Here is a 19,057-nt window from a genome sequence, read left to right on the forward strand (position 1 = left end):
TTTTTTCCTCTCTTTTCTTCTAGGAGTTTTGTAGTTTTAGGTCTTACGTTTACATGGTAAATATAACTGTTTTAAGTAGAGAACGCTTATGCTCAACCTGGCACCAATTGGGAAAGATGCGTGTAACTGGTGTCGGAGTGGCTGCCCCCTTTGCCTCCTCGGGACCTTTTGCTGCTGAAATAAATGGTTCTCTGCTCTCAGACCCATTTATCACTCACTCTTCGGAACTGGCTTCCTGAGCCCTGACCATTCACGGAGGCTGCGGGGTGCAGCGTTGGTTGTGGCTGGCGTGTCACCGAATGGTTGGCATTGGGTGTGGTGGTCGTGGGTGCGTGGTGCTGAGCTGCTTGGTGCCCGAGACACTCCTGCCTCGAAGCACTCATGTTTGCTGTTGGAAGTGGACCCCTAAGCAGGACCTGGGGGCCAGGAGGTGTGGGACATGGTCCTGCCGGGGTACGGGGCTCATCCTGCTTTCAGGTGCTCACTCTGAGCTGACGTGTGTCAGATATTCAGTTGTCCACATACAGGGAGCCCTCATTTGTCCTCGTTTGCCCTCGTATGCATGTGTTTCCACCTTAATGTTTTTATCGTGTTTCTGTGTTGTCCTGTTGCTTCTGCGGTGACACTGTTCCGTCCTAGCGTCCGGTGCCTGGGGGTGGGAGGGGGCGGGGAAGCTGGTGGGGGAGCTTCTCAGAGTTTGGTCTGACGCCGTCTGGGCCCCGTGGACGCAAGAGGCCTCGGTCACCACCTCTGGGGGCTTCCTCTGTCGCTCGACGCATTGAGAGCACGTCGATGTGTTTGGAAATATCTGTACTGACGTGATACCCGCCTCCCACGTCGCAGCTTGAGCCGGACGACATCCGCCCCGTGAGCCTCTGGTCCTCACAGCGAGAGGTCACGTGCCTCTGCCCGCTGCTCCTACTCCGAATTCCTCGGGTGTGGGAGGCTGGGAGACACGTTGCCCCTGGCGCCCGGAGAAGGCGGCTGTGACCACCGCAGGCTTGGCTCCTGCCCGTCGCTTGGTGAATTTGTCCCCATTTGTTATCACAAGTTCTTACTTGTTTGTTCCTTCATGTTTGTTTTCATTGGTGGCTCTGAGTAAGTGGCCGGTCGACCCTCCCGTCTGTCCTCTGTCTGCGAGATGGAGCAGCTGGAGTCGTGAGGAGGAAGGAGCTAACTTTCTCTGCGTCCTTCCGCCAGGGTCATCAGGGAGCTGTCCGCGAAGGCTCTGCACAACCTGGCCCAGCGAGCGCCGGAGTACAGCGCCACTCACGGTAGGTGTGCCCGGCCGTGCTGTGCCGCGCACCCACGTGTGCACCTGTGTGTGCCGGGCGGGCACCGTGCTGGCGTCCAGGCCTGAGGGCTGGGAGCCCTGCCATGTTTCCTCCTCCCCGGGACGTGTGTGGATGAAGAGCTGGTCTGCGCCTGGTCGGGGGACGGAACTCAGCCGTGGCCTCTCCGCGGACAGACGCCCTGACCTGGGGCCAGCAAGCCTTGGGTGCACGGACCTGAGGGACCGTGTTCTGCATCTTGCGTGTTTCAGAAGTAGCTACATTATTATCTTTTTAAGTGAAGTGATTCACAATGTAATAAATTAAAACACAAGCGTCTTCCCGGCCACCCCGGGCTGGGGGAATGGCCTGCTGTCCCATTTGCCCACCTCGGTGGGAGAGGAGAGCGGCCAGGCCCAGAGTGTTGACACCTTATGACAGGAAGGACCCGTATTCCAGGATAAGTAAGCATCTGGTTTCAGGTGGGGAGCCCTCGTCAAACCTGTGTAAATCATGCTTTGATAATTAGCTGGTGGTCGCGTCGCGGCTCTTCATCTGGAGTCCGCGATGTTACTCCCGTGAGCCTCTCATAGCCCGGGCCCTCCAGGGGAGGCCTTGGGGCCTGCTCGTTGCCGCAGCCCCAGAGCAATGACTCCAGGACATCTTCCCGGCCTGGAGGACGGGGGCTCAGCCCTGTCCTTTCCTCCCGTCGAAGAGCATGAATAGATAAGGAGCCTCCCTGGTCCCTGAGCATGGACCGCTGCCGGCTGCCTGCATGGGCAAACGCCTGTGCGGGTGCTTTTGCGTGGACGCCGTGCGCCCTGACAGCCACCGCAGCAGTGCGTGTGTGTGTTCGGGGATGCGGAGGCTCCGAGGGCTGTGGTTCCCAGGTCAGTGGGCAGAGGAGTGTGGCGAGGTTCTCGTCTGCCCTCCGCCCGCTCCTGGGGTGTCCCCAGGGCACCAGAGTCCTGCAGCTTCCTTTGCTCCGAGCCGGGGAGGCAGGCTGCGGCCCCTCCGCCCACGTAGCTACAGCAGAGCCCCAGGTCTCCGCCTCCACTCCGGATCCCTGCCCCGTGTCCGGGGGACCCGGGATCGAGGAGCTCTGCGCCCCCACCTGCCGTCCTGCTCACGCCTCTGGGCGCCGAGGAGGGTCTGGTGTGTTGACGTGCGTTAACTCTGGGCGTTGCACTAGCGGCCCTCGCGGAGGGAGCTCTCCCTGTAAGCCTCCTGTTGCTCCTGAGTCTGACGCACGGTCCCTGCGCTCGCTCACGTGTCCCGTGGCCCCTGTCGTTTGCAGTTCTCCCCTGCCTGCTGTCGAAGACGCAGAGCCTGGACCTGCACACGCGGCACGGGGCTGTGCTCGCCTGTGCGGAGCTCGCCCGCGGCTTGTACCGACTCGCCGTGCAAGAGGACAGGTGGGAGACGTGCCCACGGTCTGTGTGACTCCTGTGGCCGCGAGCCGGGTTCCCCGCATCCATTGGGGTTCTTCTCCCTCCCTGGTGGCCGTGTCCACGGGCTGCTGGCCACCGGGGCCCTGAGGGCCCGAGGCGCCGAGTAGCTGTTTCCTGACCTCTTGTCTTTCTGAGGATTGAGTTAGCTCAGAAAAGCAGGATGTGTTTTCAGAGAGGGTGCTGAGCGGGCCCTGTGCTCCGCGTGCTGGGCGGACCGTTACTGTTCGTAATTTAAAGCATCAGAGGCCATAAGTGGTTACATTTCCAGTAAGGACCCTCTAGCGGGCAGAGTCCTAACGACGCGGGAGTGTGGTATGGGTCGTGGAGCAGCTCCTCGCGGGCCGTCTGTGAGTTTGTGGGACTGCTTAGATTTCTACTTTTCTTTCCCACCAACTTTTCCACGAAAGGAAAAGCTCACAACACCCTGCAGTGTCTGTAACCTGGGCCCTGCACTGAGTCTGAGGACCACGGTCTTAATCGCCACCCATCCCTCTGAAGGACCCTGGGGCCACGTGAGGCAGGGCGCTGGCCACAGCCTGGGGCTTTGGACCCGTTCAGCCCCTTGCCTCCCCCGGGCTGGACGCACACCGTCAGGCAGCTTTGAGGACGTCTGCACGGGGTGATGTGGCACCTGGGGCGGGCCGAGGGCTTGGCATCAGCTGCAGTGTGCCCAGTGCAGCTGCCCAGGGCGGGCCTGGGCGCGACAGCCTGGTGAGGTGGCCACCAGCCCGGGCGCTGGGGTGTGAGCGGCCCCTGCCTGGTGTGGACACGTATCCCAGGCTACCAGAAGGAAAGGTTTCAGCGTCGGGAACCTGGTCGGTACCGAGAGGTGGGCACAGGGAGCCCCCTCGGCGGCGGGGGCAGGCAGGAAGCCTCCCGGGATCCAGGAGCCGCAGCATCTGGTCGCAGGGCCCTCGGGTGCCGGGGGAGCTGGAGGCCCCTGAGCGCTCCCCTCTGCTCGTCCTCAGGGTGTAAGCTGCTGTGTTTGCCCCACGCAGGCCTGTCGCAGACTACCTGGATGATGCGGCGGTGCGCGGCCTGAAGCAGATCCACCAGCAGGTTGGTGTGCGGCCACCATGGCCCCTGCCCTTGCACGCTCTCCCTCAGCCCTGGTCCGGGCCGCGGAGTCTGATGGCCCCACAGGTCCCGCTGAGCTTCGTCTGGGCCCACCGCTCACGGGGAGGTCCTCTGCCCTGCGGGTGGCTGGCATCTGGGGCTCTGCGTCCTGGGGGTGGCCCCGAGCACGCCTGCCCCTCCCACCAACTGGGCGTTTCCTGCATGCTGCTTGCACCTCCCTGCTGCCCAGGCGCCCAGCGACCCGGCTGCGTTCCCACTGCTGTCCAGACATGGGCCTGTTCTTGCGGAGGCTTGGATTCCCGCCTGTGCCTCCACGGCGGGACCAGGGTCTGAACTGACCCCCAGGATCTGGGTTCACACATCTTGGGGGGAGAAAGTGTGTCCATTTCTGTGGGTTCCGGAGATTTCCCCGAGCTCTGTGGCTCAGGAGAGGTGCCGGGTGAACCACTCGCGTTACCAGGTGACGTCAGAGTCTCTCGTGGGGACGTGGGTGGGTTGGGGTTAGTTGTATCCTGTGAGATTCATCTCTCACGTACGATGCACCATTTTGATACCAGATCATCTGGCCTGTGCCGTCCAGTGGGTGCTGTGGTGCCGCGCGGTGGTGGGGTCGGGGCATGTTGGGGGGCGCCGCGCGGTGGCGCAGGGTGGCTGGGGGGCATCCTTGGCCTGTGGGGGGAAGGAAGCCGCAGGGCCGCCCCTTGGGTGTCTGTGGGGCACGGGGAAGGCCTTGCCCTGCTCACTGCCCAGTTGGGGTCAGGGGTGTGGTCCCGGCCACCCGAGAGGCTGCCTGGCAACCCTGGAACTAGGACGCAGGTCGGTCCTGGCTCCATTCTCTGTGCCTTGGTTTCCCCTCCACGTGAGGGCACAGGGGCTTCCTGGGAGTCGAGTGGGCTCCATCATGCGGACACCCAGCCTGAGAAACGTTTGTCGTGTCCTTGTGACTCACTGATGTCACATACCCGCTGTGTCATTTAAAACTAATTATAACTAAATAACTTTCACTTCTTCGTTTCAGCTCTACGACCGCCAGTTATACAGGTAAGCGTCCCAGCCCCACGACCCTGTGTTCGGGGGTCACCCGCACGGACGCCACGCGCACGGGCACCCCGGCCCGGCTACTCGTTTGAAGGGGTGTGTGTCCCGGTCAGAGGGTGTGAAGGTCCACGAGCATCACGGGTGTCCTAAGCTTCACCGAGGTCTCCGTGTCCTGCGGCAGAGTCGGCTTGTGTAGGGCTGTGGCCTGGCGGGCGTGAGGCCGGGCGTCTGCTGGCACCCGGCCCCGTGCTTCTGCCCCCCAGCCCGCTGGCCCGGCTGTGCTCCTCAGGAGACCTGACTTTTCCAACTTCCGTGCAGGTGAAGCCGCAGACGTCGTGCACGTCATGTGCGGACCTCAGAGTCGCCTTTGTGTTGCTGTGCAGTTGGTGGTCAAGTCCTGGTGTGGACGTGTGCTTGCACTTTGCTTGGGTGAACACCTGGGGGTGTTTAAGGCCCCAGCAGCTCGTCCAAAGGGCTGTGCCGCTTGGCGTCCCCCCGTGGTGGCTGGGAGCACTCCCCGGGCTCCGCACACGGCGGGACGTCTCCGCGGGGAGCCACCCGGCACGGCCCGGGGACTGGTGCCCTTGGCGTCTTCTGCATGTGACTGGCCGTCTTCTGCCGTCGGTGAAGTGACTCTTCAGATCTTTGGCTTATTCATAAGACTTTGTGGCCGTCTTGTCACAGAGCGGCCGGGGCTCAGACGTCCTCCGCTCCCCTGAGTGGTTGTGGAGGCTCAGCACAGGGAGGCCCGGGAGAGGGGCTGAGCGGCCGTGCTCCTGGCCAGGCCTGGCTGGCTGGCACTGCCCAGTGCCAACGCGGCAGCTGTTCCACACAGATTTACATTGATCCCGTGCATCCTGCCTTATTTCAGAATCCCTTTTCCGGACACCTCTGGCTCGAAGGCAGGCACACCTCTGTTCCCCTTAACAGACACCGCCCCCCCCCCAGGCCTGTGCTGGAGCCAGAGTGTGAGTGTGAGGGGGGCTCCCCCCAGCCCGTGAGCCCCGTGGTGCGCGGCGGGTCTGTGTTGGGGCCGCGTGGTCACTGCAGGGGTGTGTCTGCGGTCTCAGGATGCCCCCTAGTGCTGTCCCCCCTCCCCACCCCCCACCCCGTGTGCCCCGTAGACGATGCACACCCCCGGGGGCTCTCACGGCGTGCTCTCCTCCCCGCTGTGGGTTATGGGCAGCACGTCTGGACCCCGGTAGGAGGGTGGCGAGGCTGTGCCTTCTGGCACGGACGTCGGCGCTCCGGCCTCACACATTGACCCTGATGGCCGCTGACGGAGGCTCAGCACCCGGGCAGCCCCCCTGGGCCTCCCCACGGCTCTGCTGCTGCTGCAGCTGCTCCAACGGCAGAGGAGCGACTCCCCGTCGAGTAGGGAATGTGCTTGTTGCTTTCTGCCGAGATGCCTCAGCCCCCAGACTGGTTCCGTGGCCCAGAGGGAGCTGTGGAGGGAGCCACAGGGCATCCACGTTGCGCGGCTTTGTCTGCTGCCCCACGGCTTCGGCTGCTGTGCGCTGGCGTTTACAGAGTCTGCATGTACGTCTCTGCTGTTTCTATTTTTTTATTTTTTTACTTTATTTTGTTTTATTTTTTATTTATTTTTCATTTTATCTTATTTTATTTTTATTTTATTATTTTATTATTATTATATTATTTTACTTATTTTATTTATTTTGTTTTGTTTTGTTTATTTTATTAGTTTTTTTTTTCTCTGCTGTTTTTAAATTTGTTCTAAATCTCTCCTGGGCTTGGCTGCCCACACTGAGCCTGGAAGGGCCCTTGACTCGCCGGGTCCTCCCCTGCCAGACCCCCCCCGCCCAGACCCGTTTCCAAGATTTCATCCAGTTTCCAAACTGTTTTTTTTTTTTAAGATTTTATTTATTTACTTATTCCTGAGGGACACAGAGCGAGGCAGAGACACAGAGGCAGAGGGAGGAGCAGGCTCCATGCAGGGAGCCTGACGCAGGACTCGATCCCAGGACCCTGGGGTCATGCCCTGAAGGCGGTGCTAAACCGCTGAGCCCCCCGGGGGTCCCAGTTTCCAAACTGGTTCAGGCAGGAGGGGGAGCGACACGTTACTGTCTGGGCCGGACGCCGTGGCCTTGTAGACGCACCTCGGTGTTCCGTGCAGTGCACTTGCATGCCGTACGCTGCTCAGCGTCAGGGGTCAGGTGTCCAGAGCGGTAGCGCCTCTTCCCTGACACACGCTGCTGGGCTGCGTCCTCGGGCTGGACGGTGGTCACTTCCGGTGTCCGTTTCTCCGCGGCAGGAACTGAGCAGTACTTGGAATCTGTGCTGTGTGGCTGCGCCGGGGTTTATGCCCGACGGGTCGTCGTGCCCGTAAAACCCGGGGACCAGGGCGGCCTCCTCTGGAGGAGGGTTTCGGCAGTCGGACTGAACCTAAGCAGTGTCTCCCTGTTTGGAACTCGAAGCTCCGTGTGTCACTTGGGATGGTTTAGGTCGTTACAAATAAAAGATGTTAACTCTGAATGTTTCCATTCACTTTCAGGGGTCTAGGAGGAGAACTCATGAGACAAGCAGGTAGGTCCGGGCCACAGGGGCGTCGGGGGTGTCTTGCCTGTGAGCGTCAGGGGGGCCTGCTCCCCTCTCCCTTACTCTGTGGTCCTCGTGGTGACCGGGGCCCTCGGGCTCCGTGCGGCTGCTCACCGTGGCTCCTGGGGCCGCTGGTCGCCTGCCCCGGCGGCTCCGTGCGTTCACTGCAGGCTTTCAGCTACCTGGCGTCTCACGGGCTTGGGCAGTGGACGCAGCTGTGGTTGTCGTTCGCAGTGAGCGTCACCGTCTGTCCTTCTCCGGCATGTGGCGCGTAGCCGTACAGCGAGGGGCAGCTTTTCAGAGTGTGTGTACATGTTCCCAGGAAGTCAGATGATGCCAGCAAGCGGATACCCAGCGTTCCCGGAGCCCGCCCGGCTGAACCTGCTGGGAGCCCCAGCCCTCCTCCTCTTGTCCCGCGGCTCGTTTGTCAGGCGCCTGGTTGTGTGCAGGGCCGCGAGGTTGGAGAGGTCGGGGAGGGCCCGCAGGCCCTGAGGCAGGACCCCACGGGGCGAGCGCGAGGTGGGGGCAGGTCAGGGACGACCAGGTCCCGCCCCTCGGTGTGCGTGGTGGTTCCTTCCCTTCCTGGCAGTCTGTCCTCTTGGTTCTGGGACAGCCGCTGCACTGGTTCTCACGGCTCCTCCCATGCTCCCCGTCTGCCTGCTTGACACCCCGGACCGTCCCTGTCCGTCCCAGCGCAGCACGGGGGTGGCACGTGCCTTTTGCTCTCGTTTGCCCCAAGGCCTCCGCTTCACATTGAATTGCCGGCTTCCTACTTGGGTCCCCGTGTGGGATCTGGTGTATGAGGCAGCAGTGGTCATGAGCACATCCCTGAGCAGCTGCACAGAGGGTCTCGAAGCTTCCCACACGCCCCGTACTCCGACCCACTGCGCTGTGCGTGGCATCTGTGCTGCTCTGACCTCCGGGGCAGCCCCCGGTGGCAGCAGGGACATGAGGCAGGACAGGTGTGTCTCCCTGTGTTGCAGGAGCAGCAGTGTGGCGAGGAGGGGCACCGGGGGCTCAGGTCAGCAGGATGAAGCAGCCCCTCTGGGCAGTGAGCAGGGAGTGTGTGGGGTTGGGCCCGGGGGTCCCGAGGAGCGGATGGCATGGTGAGGGTGCGCAGGCAGGACAGCGGGGCCACAGCTGGTCTCACCAAAGGCCTTGACTCGCTCGGCTCCCGGGATCACCCCGCTCCTCCGAGGCAGACCAGACGCGCCTGCACTTGCCTGGCCTGTGAGGGGGGGGTCTCAGGCCCAGGGGTCTGTCTGAAGGGACCCAGTGTCACCCCGTGCATCCTGGGGGCGGCACCCACCCACCCACGCCAGCCAGCATGGCGGGCAGGGGCCGCGTCACCGCGAGGGAGTGGCAGTGGCCGAGGGGAGCAGAGTAAACCGTGGCCGCATGTTGGGGAGACCTGTGTCTGGAGTCCCTTCTCCGGGGACACCAGTTGTCTCCGGGAATGTGGGAGCTGAGGCGGAGGGGCCCCTGCAGGCTGTGCAGGAAGCACGGACAGAAACCCAGAAGGGACTCAGGCCGTCCCTGCGTCCACCACACAGGCCTCGGCAGCCCTGCCTGCGAGCCACTCCGCGCTCCAGGAGCTCCGTCACCAGCAGCCCACCTGGCAGGCGGGCGAGGCCCCGGGCGACGTCCTCAGGACTGCTCGTCCAGAGTGGCAGCCCTGGATGAGGCCTCGGTCGCTGCCCTGCACACCACCTGGCCCACTCCTGGGCTTCGAGGCCTGGCTTGCGTGGGTGGCCGCAGGCTCCGCAGTTAGTCAGTCGTCGTTGGCTTGGCCCCTGGTGTCTGGTCTCCTGACTCACACGGTGCCCGGGGTGGGAGGGGGTGACGGGCCCCAAGGTCGTGGGTCGGCAGGTGGTTGGGTCCCTGGGGGAGCCGCTCAGCCACCGTCTCTCCAGATCCCCGTCTTCTGTGCGTCTTTCTGCCACCGCGTCTGGGGCCCAGGCTGCACAGCGTGGGCCTTGTCTGCACCCTCGCACCCCTGCCCCCTCGTCCTCCCCCGTTTCGGGTGTGTGTGGGGGGGTCCCTGTCCTGGGCTCTCTCCTCAGCTGTGTCTTGTCGTTGAGCCCATCCGCGGAGCTCCTAATTCTTGGGATTGTTTGTTTACCTATTTCTGAGTGAGCTCCGTGCCCGACGCAGGGCTGGCCTCTGATCCTAGATCGAGCAGAGCCTGAGATCCAGAGTTGGACGCTCAACTGACTGAGCCCCTAGGGCACCCCTTGATTCTTGGGGTTTTGTGTTTCAGAATCTATTTTTTAATAGTTTCTATATTACTGTCATAGTTTTTAATGATTTCATTTACCTTTTTGAACAAAAAAACATATTAAAAATGTGTGTCTGATGCCATTGTCCAGCGCCTGTGTGGTTGTGCTTGTGTCGGCCTGGACCCAGGCGTGAAGGGTCAGAGAAGGACCTGGAGGCTCCGGCTTGCTTCCCCCTGGGCATCTGTGTCGGCCTCTGGCTGAAGCCGGGGGCGCCGCGTCCCTGTCAGGGCTCTCGGACGTGCACGTGTCTAGCACGGGCTCCCTTGGGTGCGAGGCCCACGTGGGTGTCCTGGTTCCCCTCAGGCGCCGTGGGATCCACGTTCTGTCCCAGTGGCCCCGAGAGGCTCCGAGAGGCCCGCGGCCACCCCAGCCCTCCTGCGGGTTCTGGCGTGTGCGCCGCCCCTGGAGCCGCTGCTTGGCAGGAGTGGCCTGGCTCAGGGCTGCAGCCGCTCCCAGGGACTTAAACACGGTTGACTTTCCTCCAGCTTTTAAAAAATGTTATCTTAGCCGGTGGGTGGATCTGAATGACCTCGTCTGTAACTTTTTTTGACTTTTTATTTTTTAAAGATTTTTATTTATTTATTCATGAGAGGCACAGAGAGAGGCAGAGACCCAGGCAGAGGGAGAAGCAGGCTCCGTGCAGGGAGCCCAACGCGGGACTCGATCCCAGGACCCTGGGGTCACATCCTGGGCTGAAGGCAGGCGCTAAACCACTGAGCCACCCGGGCTGCCCAGACTTTTTATTTTGAAATAATTGTAGACTCACTGGGAATTATAAAACCTCGGTCTTTTTTGTTTTTTAAAGATTTTATTCTTAGATAATCTCTACGCCCAACATGGGGCTTGAACTCACAACCCTGAGATCGAGTCACATGTCCCTCCCACTGAGCCAGCCAGGCGCACCCTCCCTTCTAGTTTTACTTGATGGAATGCATTTAAAGATGACGTGCAGGGCAGATCGCCAAGAAAATCGCCGATGTGATGACGCATATGAGATGCGCCACGTGACACGGAAAGTACTTCCATCCTTGGTGGAGAGGTGGTGTCACCAGGGGCCCCGCCTCCTACATTTCCAGAACTAAATTTGTGATTAATTAAAAACTCAGCTACGAAAACTATAATTTAAAAAGCTTCAAAGAAATTTCAGGAGACGTAAGATAGCATCGATCCCTTAAAAAGTCTTCATTTAGAAAACTTCAAATGTACACGAGAACGCGGAGAAATAGCCCGTGGAGCCCATGTTGGCGGTGCTGCCGCTCCCACAGGTGTGTGTGCCTGGGTCGTGGGGCGGGTCCAGGCCCTGGAGGCGTCTTTCCTCCTGGGAGGACCACGGTTCTGGACAGTTTGGGTTTTGTTTCTGGCACGTAACCACCCAGCAGGACTAGTGGAAGCTGCCAACCCGACTCCTCCTGCTGTTGCAGGAGAAAGCAGCGAGTGTCTGAGTACTGAGAACGTTGGATGTGAGAACAGCCACGTGTGACGTCAGCAGGCCACGTGGAGGTGGCAGTGCCTGACCGTGGCCAGAGCAGATCCCAGGTGCCCTATGGGAGGGCGCAGCCTCCCCAGAGACCAGAGGGAACGCGCAGCACTCGCCCAGGTGGGCTGCGGTCAGCTCAGTGGCCCCGGTGCCGGCTCCAGGGCGGAGCTGTCACGGGCCTTCCAGTGCGCCCACTGTCCTGGGTGCCGTCCTGGGTGCTGCTGGGTGCTGTCCTGAGTGCTGCCGGGTGCGAGGGCAGGCAGACGCGTGTGGCCGCCATCGCTGCGGTGACAGCTGGAAGGAACATCCAGCCCATCAGGACAAAAGAACGGGTCTTTTTCTGGCCGCAGTGTGTGGCATGAGGTCTCCTGCCGTCACTTCCGCTGTTAGAAGGGCAGGGTGGTGGCTGGAGCCGCTGCCAGCGTCAGCAGGACCTTGTTTCTGGCCACAGCTAATGGGAGTTGGGAGTCGGGAGCTGCGAGGGGGGACCGCCCTCCCAAGCGTGCGGGTGGCACGGTGGTGCTGTCGCTCGGCACAGCCGTCGGGCCTGGGGTCCCTGCGTGATGGCCGCCAGCGCCCACAGCCACGACCTCCAGGCGAGGGACCGCTGTCCTGTGTGCAGCAGGGTGACCGCTGTCACACTCCAGCTAGGCCTGATTTCTGGGATCAGGGCAGGGATGGGGGGAGGGGAGTCGCCCTAACAAGGGTGTGTCCGTGATGAAGCTGCACCATCGTGCCGGGCGCCCAGGGGCAGCCTCCAAAATGCCAGCGGCAGCTTTTTCTGTTGTTTTTTCTCTAGTGTTAGTGTTTTCAGCAAATACAGGTTATTTACACCATCAAGAAAAAACCCACTAGGCCTGTGCAGAAGTGGTGGGGGTCCCCCGCCATGGGGGCGACAGGGAGAGGTCCCCACGGGGCCATGCTGGCGCAGGTGGCGAGCCGGGGGTGGGCCCGTCCCAGGCGGGCAGGCAGTGCATGGAGAAGGGCCCGCTGGGCGCACACAGCTCGGGGCCCCATCCCGTGGCGTCCCCGTGGTGGGCGTCTCTGACCCCGTTCACCAGATTGGACCAGATCTGCCCACGGGGGTGGTAGTCGTACCTTTATTTAAAAAACTGACGCTGATTATTCAGGGTCAGGAATTTACCCAGGATCTCAACCCCACGGCTTCTCCAGGAGCCGTCCTGTCAGTAGCTGCAGCCCAGAGCTGTTGGTGACCTCCTGGGGCCCCTCAGGGACCCCCGGCCGCCTCCCCCCTCGGGGCTCTGGGCGCTCACCTGTGACAGGAGTGTTTCCCATCTTCGGAGACCCCCTCCTCCTCCTGGTCCTCCGGCAGGCAGCTGTCCCAGCTCCTGGACACTCGTAGGCGCCCTCGGACTCGAGAGCCATCCCCGGGGACTGTGTGGGGTCACCCGAGCTGGGGGCGGGTTCTGGAGTGCGTGTGGCCCCGGGGCTGCCCCGCTGAGAGCTGCCCCGGCGGGCCTCACCCAGCACTGAGGTGCCCAGCGCGGTGGGCGGGCTTGGCGCGGCAGCTGAGCATGCGGACGGGGCCCTTCTGGAGAAATGACCTGCAATTATCCTTTTTCTTCCCAGTGTGCGTTTTAATAGAAAACTTGTCCCTTTCCAAAATGCCTTTTAGAGGTGACGTCGTCATTGGTAAGTGCTTTTCTTCTTCATTGTAGACTCGCTGTAGCATTTCCTCCCAGAGTTATTTCAGATTAAAAAATAAAGGTGAACCGGCTAGGACGGACGGTAGAGTCCGTGAATCAGGGCACCTGGTTTTGAAGTTGCTCTAAGAACCTGTTGTAAATAACGAGCAGCGCCCCGCTGCCCTCAGAGGACCGAGAGCCCGTCCATCGCCTGCTGAGAGGTCAGCCTCCTCCCCGCGGGCTCCTGGCTGCGACGTCGCCCAGGGCGCCTTCCCCCAGTGCCAGGCAGTCCGGGCTGTCCCCGCCCAGATGGGCGCACGGTGCGGGCCCGGAGCCCGGCACGGTCTGTGGCGCTTGGCCTCGGAGTCACCGTCCTCCCCCGGCTGACGTTATGCTTTCCATGCGTAGCCTCAGGAGTTCTGTGACCAGGAGGGAAATAAAGGAAATTGAATAAATTTAGCGTTCCTTGCTCAGTTGGGATCTAATGGAGTTGAATGCTTAGGGTTTTATTGGTGGGGCCCTGGGGGCATTGTTGGAGGGAGCGGGCCCCCTGAAGCCTTCCGTGTTAGAAGAGCAAGTTTCAACATCTCAGCGGCTGAAAGAGTGGAGGGGCCCTGGGACTTCTGTGCAACCTGCGTGATGTTCAGATTTCCTCCAGGTTATCTCGAAGGTTGCCCCTTCGACGTAGAGGATCTGTTGCTTTTAAGTTCACCTGCGTGTTCTTAGCTGGGTAGTGAATGTCTTTTGTTCCTTTGACAGATGGTTGGCAGTGGCTGATAGATGACACGTTGAGGAATCTCCATCTTATTTCAAGTCACTCTAGACAGCAGGTCAAGGTATGGTCGGCAGGCCTTCCTGGCTGTTGCCTTGTGCAGAGAGTGACGTTTGGGAGCGCCTGGGCAGCGCCGTCGGCTCAGCATCTGACTCCTGATTTAGGCTCAGTCGTGGTGTCAGGGCCCTGGGATCAGTCCTCACGTCGGGCTCTGTGCTCAGCACGGAGTCTGCTCGAGATTCTGCCCCTTCCCCTCTCATGCATGTGCTTGCACGTGCTCTCTCTGAAATAAGAAATGATCTAAAAAAAAGACCATAATCCTTTTTTTTGGTGTTTGTTTTAAAGGACTGTGTGCATTGAGTCTCTTTTATATATTAATATAATCATTGATAAATGCTGTCATAATTTTTTTGTATTTTATTTATGTATTCATGAGACACACAGAGAGAGAGGCAGAGACCCAGGCAGAGGGAGAAGCAGGCTCCGTGCAGGTAGCCCAATGCGGGACTCGATCCCAGGACCCCAGGGTCGCGCCCTGGGCCGAAGGTAGATGCTCAACCGCTGAGCCACCCAGGAGCCCCAAATGCCATAATTCTATTTGGAATTCTAGTTGATGTTCTCCGTATAACTTATAACCAGGAAAACTAAAGCAGCCAACGACGACCAGAGTATCTGTTTCTCTGACAGTTTCTGGTGTAAGTAGGTACGGTTTGTGGGCGCCTCTCCTGTGTGTCCACAGTGATTATTCAGTTGGGCTCTGGGCCGTGCTGAGCCACAGAAGGCGGGCTTGGAGACCGCTGTGGCGCTCCCGTGTAGGCGGGAGCCACGGTCCAGGGTCCTTGCCTGCAGGCTGGCTGCGTTGGGCGAGGACAGTGTGCGAGTCTGGTGGCTCATGTGCTGCTGACTTGTCCTGGGAGGGCCCTTGGGCCTCGTGGAGCCGGGACGGAAGTCCTGTTGTGGGTCTCAGGCACTGGTATCGACGGTGGACAGATGAAGTCTGTGTTGGTTTCCCGTATGTTAATTCTCCATCCTCCTGTGTTTGCTTTTCTTTTTTTTTTTTTCTTTTTAAAAGTCACGTTATTGGGGATCCCTGGGTGGCTCAGCGGTTTAGCGCCTGCCTTTGGCCCAGGGCACGATCCTAGAGTCCCGGGACCGAGTCCCATGGTCAGGCTCCCGGCATGGAACCTGCTTCTCCCTCCTCCTGTGTCTCTGCCTCTCTCTCTCTCTCTCTATGACAAATAAATAAATCTTAAAGAAAAAAAATTCACGTTATTATTCTGTTGCATCCATGTAGTTTTACTAGATGAACCTGCATGTTTCATTGTCAGGGCCTCAAGGTGTCCTTTGAGCAGCATTCCCGTAGTCGATTCAGCAGGGACTGTGGCGGTCTGTCAGGGGTGCGACGCGGCCCTGGGCGGCCCCCCTCTCCAGGGCTGCTCGGTGGGGTGCCTGGGGGACGCAGTGGGAAGAACATCGGAACCCAGCATTTGCCCTCTGCCGTCTGTCTGACCCTGAGGGGCTTCCCTGGAGCTCGGGCTCCTCCTCTCGGTGCCTGGGGTATCCTGCTGTCCCCTGCGCTCCTGCCCACTGCCCCTGCACCCGGGCCCCAGCCCCTCTCTGAATGCCACCGTGTCACACACTTTGTCCTTCGCTTGTTCTGCTGGGAAAGAAAAAATGCCTCCTTTTATTATTAACCGTATTAGAAGGTGTTTCCACAGAACGGTAGGAACCACATTATCCACTCAGGTTATTATTTGCAGAGAATATCGAAGTGATAACCGTGTGACGGTGGTCAGCGCACCTGCTGGAAAGGAGTGTGCGATTCGGGTTCTGCTGGTCGCCCGTGGGACCCTGACCTGACAGTGGGAGCGCCCGGCGTGGGGCGCCTGGCCCGGCTGCGCACTCACGGCCACTCTGTTTCAGGAGGCGGCGGTCTCAGCCCTGGCTGCGCTCTGCTGCGAGTACTACGTCCTGGATGGCGGGCAGGCCGATCCCGTCAAGCAGGGTGAGTGGGTGCGGGGGAGGGCCGGGAGCTGGGCCTGGGTGGGGGGGCAGGGGGGAGGAGGAGCGGCGAACGGGGAGCAGAGCTGGGCTTGCGTGGGGGCGGGGGGACAGTGGGGGTGGGGGTGGGGCGCGGGCCGGGCCGTGGGGCCTGCTGCTCTGGGTCATCCCCCAGGTGTGCGCAGCCGCCACCGGTTGGTCCCCCTTGGGCTGCGGACCGTGCGTCCCGGCGGCGGGAGCAGGCGTCTCGTGCTCACCACGCAGGCCCACGCCCTCCCCCTGCACAGCCTTGCCCCAGTTGGGTTTTCCAGAAGCTGCTCGGGGAGGTGCGTCTGGCCCAGGACGGGTCTGCGTGGAGAAGCTTCGTGTTGAGCCCTGAGGTGCCCGTCGCCTTCAGGCGTGTATGACGCAGACTTAAATTATTGTAAATATAAAAAATCACACGTGCAATGGCTTTAATCTACTTTTTATGATTTTTTTTTCAAAAATAAGAAAATATTCTGTAACGTCTTCTGACGGACTTTCCAAGGTCATGACGTTTCTGTCCACCTCGGGCGGCGTCACCCAGGGAGGTAGTGACGTTACTGTGTATTTGGTCAGTCCTTACACCTTGGGATGACACGGTCACCCTTCCCTTGAGAAGACCGTGGCGTCCGTGCTCGCGGGCAGAGTGGGCGCCGCTCTGCAGTGACGGCCTTCAGGCGCAGAGACCCCGGTCAGTGCTGCGGAGGCGGCGCACCAGGGCGTGCAGGCCTCGCCGTGTCCCTTTGCTGCCCTGAGGTTTCCGTGCATGTGACGCCACGGTCGTGCTCTGTTGAGACCTAAGCAGAGACGACGAGGGGTCGCGGCAGTCGGGTCGCCGTGTGTCGCCTCCCGGCCCCTCCCGAGCTGCGCTGCCTGGGGACCGCCCGCTGCCCGGACCCCTTCCATCCCTGACGACGGCTGGTGTGCTCTCGGCCCGGGGAGGGCACTGCGGCCACCGCAAGCCGGCGTTGGGGTGAAGCGGCTGCGTCGTGCGTGCTTAGCCCCTCCTGGAGGGTGAAATCCTGCCGAGATGGCCTGGGACCACCTCAGGACGGCCCCATTGAGACCCTTGTGTATGTTGCGCTGAGCCACTCCCGAGATACGCCTGCCTCGGAGCGGCGTGCAGCCTCTGTCTTGCCGCCGGCTCGCGCTCCCGAGGTGTCCGGGTGTGTGCCGTGTGGGGGGAAGCCAGTGGCCTCTTCGCTTCCTTTCAGAGGAGCTGCTGCAGCAGTACCTGGCCGACCTGCAGAGCCCCGAGGAGATGGCTCGCTGCGGCTTCTCGCTGGCCCTGGGCACCCTGCCTCGCGTCCTCCTCCAGGGCAGGCTGCAGCAGGTGAGGGCCCCGGGCCACTGGGTGTGTGGCCGTGGGGAGGGGAACCGGGTGCTCTCCGGGGCGCCCAGCGCACGCTCTTGGGATGGGAGGGTTTGCAGGGGCTGTGTCCAGGTGTGGCCGAGGGACGTGGCTGTGCCGTCGGGTGGTCGTGCTGTGGCCCCTTCTCCTGCCTGGACAGCTGGGGTCAGAGGCACTGGACAGACTGCCGAAGACCACTCCGGGGCCCCGGGCTTACTCCTCGGGAACACGTGGACAGCGCTGCGCCATCGGGGGCCGGCCCGTCACTGGTCATGGTTTCCGGCTCTGGGCCGCAGGACAGAAAGGGGGCAGCTGGCATTGGGAGAGATGCCAGCAGAGATGACCTGGGGCAGTGGGCGACCCGGCCACCTGTCCTCCCGGTACAGCAGGTGGCCTGGCAGGTGCTCGGCCTGTGGACCACACATTACTGCCTTTCAGGTGCTGGCTGGCTTGGGAGCCGTGACCACCATCTGTCCCAAGGACGTGAGCTTTGCCGAGTCCAGGCGGGATGCCTTGAAGGCGATCTCGAGGTGGGTCCCCGGGCCGTTCCCCGTCCTTGCTGTCCCAGGGTGGCCGCATGCAGAGGGTGGTCCCTGCCGTGTGGCCGGAGCCCAGTCCCACGCAGCAGCTCTACCCTGAAGCGACGCTGTAACTTCCTGATTTCTCATTTCTTCTCTTTTTGGACGGTCGTCAGAGTATTTCCCACCCAGAGGCTCATTGACTCTGGTCACGGTCGCTGCAGCGGGTATGAGGTTTCCTTGCTTTAGGAACAGCAGCCGACCTCGGACGCGGGGGCGTGAGCCTCAGCTCGTGTGCAGGTGCCGTGTGGGGCGGCCGCTGGTGTGTGTGCTCACCCCCCCGGCGCACACGCCAGGACTCACTTTCCCATCCCGTCCCCCACCTGCGCCCCTCTGCTGTGCGGCGACGGGAGGGGCTGGCACAGGTGGCCCCCTTGACACCTCTGCTGCCGCCGACACCAGGAGATGTGGGGAAGAGCTCTGTATTCTGGATCACGAATGTATCCCGTCAGGCTGGGAGGACAGGGTGGATGGAGTCCACGGTCACTTGCCACATTTCACACACTTTTCATAATTTCAGGGTTTGCCAGACGGTCGGCGTGAGAGCAGGAGGAGCCCCAGACGAGGTTGTGTGTGAGGAGAACGTCTCCCAGATTTACCGCACGCTGCTGGGCTGTCTGCACGACTACACCACCGATAGCCGAGGGGACGTGGGTGCCTGGTAAGGCGGCGGTGGTCTCCGCATCTCCGCGTCTCCACGTCTCCATGTCTCCGTGCCCTCGGGCAGCAGCACACCCGCAGGCCTGGCTCACGGCAGCCGGCGGGGCTCAGGGCCCAGAAGGCCTTTGGTTTCTCTGCGGTCCCTCGGCAGCGGACGCTGAGGCCCGTGAGGAAGAGGCCGGGGGGGGGGGGGGTGGGTGGCGCTGCTGGGGTCCATCCCGAGGGCCTGCCGCTGCGGGTGTGGAGCCCAGCGACATGCGGTCCTTTCTCAGAGGTTCTCACGCTGCACAAGGTCTCTGGTTATTTCTTTTTCTACCTGTTTTCTGTCGGCACGTTTCTCACGGTTGTTTAAAGACTTGGCCTGTTCATTCTGGGATCTGTGGCCACCCCGTGTCTGCTGCTGACCCCCCACCCCAATACTTTAATACTTGTTTTTTTTGTTTTTTTTTTTAATGAGATCTTATTTGAGAGGGAGAGGTGATGAGTGAGAGCGTGGGCGGGGGGGTGGGCAGGGAGGGAGAAGCAAGCTTCCCCCGAGCAGGGAGCCCGACACGGGACTTGATCCCAGGCCCCCGGGCCCCCCACCCCCAGCGTAACCGTTCCTCGCAGTGCTAGTGAGATGCTACGTTCAGAATTGCAAGGCTCCGGGTGTGCGTGTGCCTGTGGGGAGCACAAAGCTTTAGGCCTGTGGGTGCGGCCACCCACTGCCTTCAGTGCGGGGTCAGGCCATGCACCCCTGCACCCACAGCCCTTCCTGCGTGTGGGACCCTGGCCTGTGTTTGCCGTCTGGAGCCGATGAGGCCTCGGGGGCACGTGCACGTCTGGGGTCGTCCTGTGAGTGCCGAGCCCGCACTCCCCGGGCCCCTCCCGTCTCCG

General features: G+C 61.3%; 1 protein-coding gene and 1 long non-coding RNA gene across 3 annotated transcripts in view; one reads left to right on the plus strand and one right to left on the minus strand.

Moving 5' to 3' along the window:
• The window catches only part of TBCD (tubulin folding cofactor D), a 138,424-nt gene that overhangs the window by 107,973 nt on the left and 11,394 nt on the right, over positions 1 to 19,057 (plus strand). For both annotated transcript variants that reach the window (XM_077854747.1, XM_077854748.1), the window contains 11 exons: positions 1,201 to 1,274; positions 2,569 to 2,686; positions 3,721 to 3,781; positions 4,818 to 4,840; positions 7,350 to 7,381; positions 12,740 to 12,802; positions 13,555 to 13,631; positions 15,491 to 15,572; positions 16,807 to 16,925; positions 17,382 to 17,473; positions 18,042 to 18,182. In XM_077854747.1, coding sequence (XP_077710873.1) covers positions 1,201 to 1,274; positions 2,569 to 2,686; positions 3,721 to 3,781; positions 4,818 to 4,840; positions 7,350 to 7,381; positions 12,740 to 12,802; positions 13,555 to 13,631; positions 15,491 to 15,572; positions 16,807 to 16,925; positions 17,382 to 17,473; positions 18,042 to 18,182 — 882 coding nt within the window. The remainder of the gene's footprint in view (positions 1 to 1,200; positions 1,275 to 2,568; positions 2,687 to 3,720; positions 3,782 to 4,817; positions 4,841 to 7,349; positions 7,382 to 12,739; positions 12,803 to 13,554; positions 13,632 to 15,490; positions 15,573 to 16,806; positions 16,926 to 17,381; positions 17,474 to 18,041; positions 18,183 to 19,057) is intronic.
• LOC144287247 (uncharacterized) lies at positions 10,461 to 15,378 on the minus strand. The gene is made up of 2 exons (XR_013355100.1): positions 12,424 to 15,378; positions 10,461 to 11,443 (listed from the first exon to the last, which is right to left on the minus strand). It is a non-coding gene; the product is annotated as an uncharacterized LOC144287247 (long non-coding RNA).

Source organism: Canis aureus, chromosome 16 (assembly GCF_053574225.1).
Source record: "Canis aureus isolate CA01 chromosome 16, VMU_Caureus_v.1.0, whole genome shotgun sequence".
In the NCBI taxonomy this organism is placed as follows: Eukaryota; Metazoa; Chordata; class Mammalia; order Carnivora; family Canidae; genus Canis; species Canis aureus.